Raw genomic sequence first — 7288 nt, 5'->3', positions numbered from 1 at the left:
TTAGGTGGAAGAGGGATGGTTTATTTTCTGGACGCAGGACAGGAAATTAACGAGCAACGTAAATACAGAGATCTACTTAGCACACCTTTTCCTTCTTTCCTTTCAGACATACGATATGGTAACTGACTTATCAAAGTAAAGCATGTGTTGTTCACTTTTAAAAAACCCATTTAAGTTAGTCTCATAATTGTTCTGATTGAGAAAGTGAATCATGCCATGATTCAAAAAAGTCTGTTCTTCACATAAACCTATGAGCACACATTTAAAAAATGATTTATTGTACATCTTTGCATTTCTTAAGGCATGAACAATGGCATACAGATGGAACAGGTTCTGAGAAGCATCACATCTTTTTCAACAAGGCCAGCACAATCACGCCACATCAAACAAACACACTTGAAGCCTGCACTGACTGACTGCTTGTGGCCCAGGAGTCCTGCGATAGGGGATGGTGCTTCCAGACAGTGGAACAATCCTGTGGTTTCTATGTTGTTGTTAACTTTCTCGATCAGCTTTAAGCACCAGTTACCATTTGTTTTTCTTTACAAACTCGTCAGACTTTGGATTTTATATTCTGCTCCTTTTATTCTGCTTTCCAAGGACGGTGTGGATTTTTTTTTTTTTTTTTTTAAGGAATATGGTTGCAGCAAAACAGAAAGGATCCGAAAGTGGTTAGGGGCTTTGTCTAATGCACTTCTGAAAGTCCATTATAAAGATGAATAGAAAAGCAAATGGTAGGTTTTCAGTGGACCCAGAAACCACACATAGCTATAAGAAACATAATTGTGCATAGTTATTTATTCATTCAGAATGTGATATGTTGGCTAGCTCTACATTCCCAGTCTACCAAAGAACAGGGCTGTCTACTTTGCTAAACCCAGGGTCCTTTCGAAGCTCCCAGTAGGTGTCGTTAGAAACCCAGGCTTCTCTTTGATTGGCATCAATAACTTTTCTGTGAAAATATAAACATCAACATTAGTCACAAATCACATCAAGGTAACCTTATAACTGGACCCTCTCCTGTAGATTAGACATGGACATACAAGCAGTGTTTTGTAAGCCAGTTAGTGTCTTATCTGCTCACTACTGATGATGTGACTATTTTTGACCAGAAGTGAAGTCATTTTTGTTGTTAAATGTGTGAAATGGAAGTAGGTAGGGCCAGGGGGAGAGGAACTGAGGGCAGGAACAAATTACCTCCTGGCAGGGGTAGAAAGTAAATAGCCCCCAACAAAGCATATACAAATACTGTAACTTCAGGCCCTGGACCCACAAGAATGATTTCTCCTTCACTAAAAGTATGCAATATCAGTAGCTCTAAGAGCCCCTGCCAGGCCCATGTCCAAGGAGCACACTTTAGAAATCTGAAGGGCAAGGCTGCGTTTCTACCCCAGGGCAGTCATAAGAGGACAAGTCTAAAGGAGATAAGGTTACCCTGAACTTTTTGTCCTGGCTCTGGAGGGCAACAGATGGATTTGGAAACCTCAGATTAATCTGTGTGATGTATATATAATCCTGCAAATAATCCTGTAATAATCACCTACTATCATACCACAGCAAGACCAAATCTAAACATACACAAGCTTTGTGTGATAGAAAGAAAATGAAATCCTAATAAAGCCAGGATGATTTTGTGGGCAGTGGGGTCTGGTTCAGTCTCTGGCTAAGGGAGTAGGAATCAGTTTCCACCATTCTCAAGAGTACGGCTGAAGGACAAAGAGCCTTCTGGGTGGGAAGCTCACTCTTTTCTGCTGCCCATGAAAAGAGAAGAGCTGTAGAAAAAATTTCTTTTTATAGTTACTAACTTCTCATAAGTACAAAAATCGATTCAATATTTTCACTGCCAAAAGCAAAGATACCAAAATCCATTTACCCATTTTATTTTCATTTAACTGGAGTTTCTCATTGCCTGTGGCAACCATTGGCAAAACATGAACTTGCTATGGGAGCTAACCGACTTACTTAAAAAATTTTGGTATATGTTCAAGATTGTTTTCTTCCATATATCGTCTCCGAGATCTCTGGAGTTCCTCTACTCTTTGCTTCTCTGATGCTGCAGCTTCTAAATTTCCTTCTTCCAAAAATCTAAGCAGAAAGCAGTTGATATTTTAACACATTATCCTCTTTTCTGGGGAAAAAAACCTCATTTGCACAAAATTGTTTTCTAATTGTTATGAACATAAATTACTGCAGAGTAACACTCTGGCGATGTCTCCTCGCCTTTGCCCCAGGCCACATTTCCTCTGTCCATCAATTTACATACTTTTCTTTCTTTCTTTCTTTCTTTTTTTTTTGAGACGGAGTCTTGCTCTGTCGCCAGGCTGGAGTGCAGTGGTGTGATCTCAGCTGACTACAACCTCTGCCTCCCGGGATTTACATATTTTCTACGTACATGAACTGAATTATTATAATCAGCAATATCAGTGAAAGGTGGGTGGTTTGGCCTTGAAGACTTTTTTATGCTGTGTAGGGTTCTATAACTTGAGATTTTCAGGACGACTGCAGAGTCCAGGGGGAGAAGAGCATGAAGTCACAGCCATGTTCCTTTTCTATATTATCAGAAAGCTTTTGCTAAAAGGCCATAGAATGGAGGATGGTAACTAGCTATTCTCCATCTATTTTGAGAACAGGCAGAGAAGGAAGGAGCTTTCCTGTTTTACTGGAGAGTGTAAAACTGATGAGACAAGAAAAGGTAATGGGGAAAATTATAAAAGGCCACAGAATGGGAAATGAATAGTAAATGAAATTCAGAAAAGGAATACTGAAATAGAATTGAGGAGGAAAAAGCAGACTGAATGGTGACTTACAAATGCTTACATTTCAAAATGAAAGCAAAGAACAGGAATATAATATGGTATACATTGTACAGAAAGTTTATTAATAAATTTGAATGTCAAATAGTGAGACAGCATGTTCTAGAGAGAGGGGAAAATATAAGAGAATTAAATAGTAGAACATTCAAAACTGAGAGCATTTTGGCAGATGGCAGATAAAGCCACAAATACATGGGAAACAGAAAATTGATCTTGAGTGGCATTTGTATGGCATATAGAATTTTTGGGAAAAGTAAAATGAATTCCATAGGAATGAACATCGTGAGTTCAGAACTACATAAGAATAAAAAACTAAGAATCAGAAGGTATTAAAGGTACTATATTTTGAGTATATTTCATACTCTGTGGGATCAAAACCACATTGGGCAAATTGCAGACTTGCACTCAAAGCATTTCTGGGTGCCCCTGTAACTTATCCTATTATTCTTCAGTTTAAAAGATACTCCATGTTAGAGAATTATAGAAGTAAAAAGGTCAAAAACACTGAGTGAGGATTGATTATATATTTAAGAAAGAGTTCACAAATTTGCAGACCTTTGGTAAATTTCAGGAGGAGGGAGAAACTTTCTGTTAAAAAAGCATCTCTGTTATCTTACCTTCTGTGGGGAACTATGTGCTGAGATAATCTGTTATGATCATTCTATGAATACTGCTTTTCCTAGCATAGAAAACTCAAATATTGAATAAGGGAATGAAGAAAGGATTGAATACAAATACATGATGGTAGTAAAAATAAGTCACAATGACCTCTAAAGCCCCATGCCATAATAGTCTGCTTTTTTTTTTTTTTTGCCAGGGTCTCTCTGTTGCCCTGGCTGCAGTACAATGGTACAGTCATGGCTCACTGTGGCCTCAATATCCCAGGCTCAAGCGATCCTCCCACCTCAGACTCCCTAGTAGCTGGGACTTTAGGCATGTACCACCACACCCAGCTAATTTTTAATTTTTTTTTTTTAATATAGGGTCTCACTATATTGCCCAGGCTGGTCTTGAATTCCTGACCTCAAGTGATCTTCCCTCCTCAGCCTTTTAAAAGTGCTGGGATTATAGGCATGAGCCACTGCACCCAGCCATAGTCTGCATGTTAAATACCACTGCCATCCTCACCTTTGATCTGGCCGGAACCGGGCGTCTGTTGGTGGAAGGAGATCTTTTAGTACTGGATCTAACTCATTGAGCTCAATAGCAAACCTTGTGAAGCCATAGTACAGCTCATAGTTGGTTGGCATGGAACCTGGAAAGAGGCCAATGAACCACTGTGAGAGGGAAAGGTTTATGGAACGGAAGAAGCTGACTTACCCCAGTGCTTAATACCCCACACTAACACCAAATTTGTAGTCATAAACACAAGATTATAAATTTTTTCAAGTGAATTAAATTGGTGACATTCCTAGGTAGGAAACTTTGTGTTGATGATCAGAATTGACGGATTCGTATATTTAATACAATCCTGTCTTTCAAACAAAACTGCACATACAATAGTCTTCATTAGCTAAACTACTCCATATTTCTCTTGAATATTCAATTGGTTAACTAAATATTATGGCAATTAACTCCGAACATTAAGAGTTCACCAGAAACACTTGTTTGCTTCCTTTTAGAAAATAAAAATACGGCCGGGCGCGGTGGCTCAAGCCTGTAATCCCAGCACTTTGGGAGGCCGAGACGGGCGGATCACGAGGTCAGGAGATCAAGACCATCCTGGCTAACACGTGAAACCCCGTCTCTACTAAAAAAATACAAAAATTAGCCGGGAGCGGTGGCGGGCGCCTGTAGTCCCAACTACTCAGGAGGCTGAGGCAGGAGAATGGCGTGAACCCGGGAGGTGGAGCTTGCAGTGAGCTGAGATCCGGCCACTGCACTCCAGCCTGGGGGACAGAGCGAGACTCCGTCTCGAAAAAAAAAAAAAAAAAAAAAAAAAAAAAAAGAAAATAAAAATATGAAGATCTAAATTAATTTTTTTTGCCACTTTTTAACCAAACTTGAAGGCAGGATCTTTGTGTGTCTTGCTCATTGATGTATCCCAAGCTCCTGGAATAAAGCCTGACACACAGCCAGCACTCAATAAACAGTTGAGGAATGAATAAACTAGCCACTCTACTAGCAGGAAATTTAAATACTCATTGATGACTCTTAGGAAACTAACAACTAATTTTAGTTAGGGATTATCTAACAAAATTCCAGTGACAATAACTGTCATGTGGATACTTGTTCCATTTATACTTGATATTCAGTTATATGCTAATGTGTTATCAAAACTCTTTTGATGCCTTTTATCAAATGTCAACATACTGCCACCTCTTGAGGCTCAAGTGAAAAGATCGCTTATTCTGGTGAGTTACTGAATTTGTGGATTATAAATGTTTGTAGTCTTTATTAAAGCAGAGAATAAATAACATGAGTAAGGATTTAAGTTTGTATACTTCAATTATCTAAAGTCCTTAATAAATATACCTAACTTTTCAAATGTAGGTGTTACACTTTGAGCAATTTTTCATGAAGCCCAATCTCTGACTGAATGTCAGAGATTTGGCCTACATTTTTTATTATGAAATATCAAATATTGGGGCTTATGTATAACTTACATGTTAAGTATGAATGTAACTATATTTGCCATAAGCATCTGTATTTTTAATCTCACTCTTAAAGGAGACATAATATGAGTTGCATAGAATGACCAGATATTCCCTTCCCGTCTGTTGTCCATGGCACCCTCCTGTTGGCAGAACACTCAGGCCACTCTCACCTGGTCTCCAAATGCACTTTGCAGAGGGGGCCACACCACAGTAGAGTCCTTCATGCCACTTTCCAAACAGCCGGTGCACCACCTTCCCCTCCTGATCTATTACCACCCCCTGTATTTCATTCATGTTAGAATTCCAATAATTCACCTGGAAAAAACAAACCCCAATTGTGACATTTGATGGCTTGAATAACACAATTCCCTACATTTTCCATATAGAAAAATTTCTTAGCCTTGAAGTCCCTTATTCAAACCATTTTCAGAAATACAGAAATCTCAAAATGTTTTATATGGAGGGTTGGCTTTCTAAGAGTTAGCTTAACTTTCAAGAAAGGGATGGTCTCTATTCCATGCATAACATGATAGCATATCACAGAGAAGGCTCAGTTTCTATCCCAAGAACCTAATATTAATTTCTAGGCTAGCAATTTTTTTCCCTCTTGTTTTGAATTTTCCTCTTGCTCATGGATTTTAATAAATTTCAATTGGCCATGTGGCAGAAATTGTTTGTGAAATAATTTTCATAGTATCTATAAATGGCCAAATTTTATCAGGAGGATCCTCATGTGGCCCTTCCAGCCATACTCCTTCCCAAGGGATAAGAAGTCTATGGCAGTTTGCCTACTTGGACCCCATGATCCCCCTTCCAGATCAGGCCCCAAGTATACAGGACCCTAGAATTCCTTGTCCAAGTAGCTCCAAGCTTATTCCACAGCTGGCAAGGCCCTTTTCCTTGGATTCATGCACCCAAGGGCAGACCACCCACCAGCGTGTGCACATTTAGGTCTGAGGGGTGGCCAAGTGTGGCTGTTTGTGGGGGTGTGAACAGAGCTTAGATGTGTGGGCTGGACTGCCTATATATGTGTATATGAGGCCCCTTGCAGTGAAAACAGAGCCAGAGGTGGGAAGAAAGCAGGGAAGGCCATGGGCCAGGACTGGCTGTCCTACATTGCCAGGGTTACAGCACAGTGTTCTGAAGCATCCAAGCTGGCCTCACAGGCTTTGTTATAAAAAGTGTATTTGTCAAGGCAAAGAAATAGAGCATATTCTATTTGATAGCTTATAGGCTTGATTTACATATTTTAGTTAATTATACAGGCTCTGCAAGTGTTAGAGACGGGACTGCACTGCAGCTTCTCATAGCCTACAAAGCCAAATGTACATATTTACATCACCGAGCCACAGCACATAGGGATCTTGGCTTTTCAGTTCTAGGTACCTTCTGAGTCTTTAAGAAAAAAGGTAGTGAACAACATTTTGGGCTAAAATAAGGGCATTCAATTGAAATAAACATAACCTTCCAATATGGCTTAAAAGGATTTAACTGAGAAAAGAAAATATTAGAGTCTTAAGACTCCATTATGTTACCTGTCTACCACATTAGAATGGGATCATGAACTGAACAGGTAAGGTAGCTGGGTGGGGTTTCTGTACCATGTTGAATTCAGTAGCACATCCAAACAAACATGGCAGTGATACTGAATGTTCCACTTCAGACCAGAGAAACTGAGGGAAAATGGCGCTTGTTGGGCATTTCTATCCCAAAATGTTCTTGTTAACGAGGTTAATGTTTCTTGCTGAACTTATTTGAATTATAACAGCAGCAGGGTTAGATAAGCATGTAGTGACTGGTGGTGATCATCTACATGACTACATCAAGTGTCTGCAGAAAATGACAACATTATTATGAGTTCCTGAAAATCAGATCACT

At 39.4% G+C, this 7288-nt stretch overlaps 1 protein-coding gene across 6 annotated transcripts in view; it reads right to left on the bottom strand.

Moving 5' to 3' along the window:
* OSBPL6 (oxysterol binding protein like 6) overlaps positions 1-7288 on the bottom strand; it is a 203191-nt gene continuing 195903 nt past the window's right edge. For 5 of the 6 annotated variants that reach the window (XM_073019840.1, XM_007965463.3, XM_073019841.1 and 2 more), the window contains 4 exons: positions 5581-5725; positions 3942-4068; positions 1963-2085; positions 258-952 (listed from right to left, as the gene is read on the bottom strand). In XM_073019840.1, coding sequence (XP_072875941.1) covers positions 844-952; positions 1963-2085; positions 3942-4068; positions 5581-5725 — 504 coding nt within the window. In that variant the 3' untranslated portion in view covers positions 258-843. Of the gene's footprint in view, positions 953-1962; positions 2086-3941; positions 4069-5580; positions 5726-7288 lie in introns of all 6 variants that reach the window. The other variant, XM_007965465.3, reaches the window with a different exon arrangement.

This window comes from Chlorocebus sabaeus, chromosome 10 (genome assembly GCF_047675955.1).
Source record: "Chlorocebus sabaeus isolate Y175 chromosome 10, mChlSab1.0.hap1, whole genome shotgun sequence".
Taxonomy (NCBI): domain Eukaryota; kingdom Metazoa; phylum Chordata; class Mammalia; order Primates; family Cercopithecidae; genus Chlorocebus; species Chlorocebus sabaeus.
The sequence above is the reverse complement of the archived record's forward strand: the minus strand, read 5'-3'. Positions and strand labels throughout refer to the sequence as shown.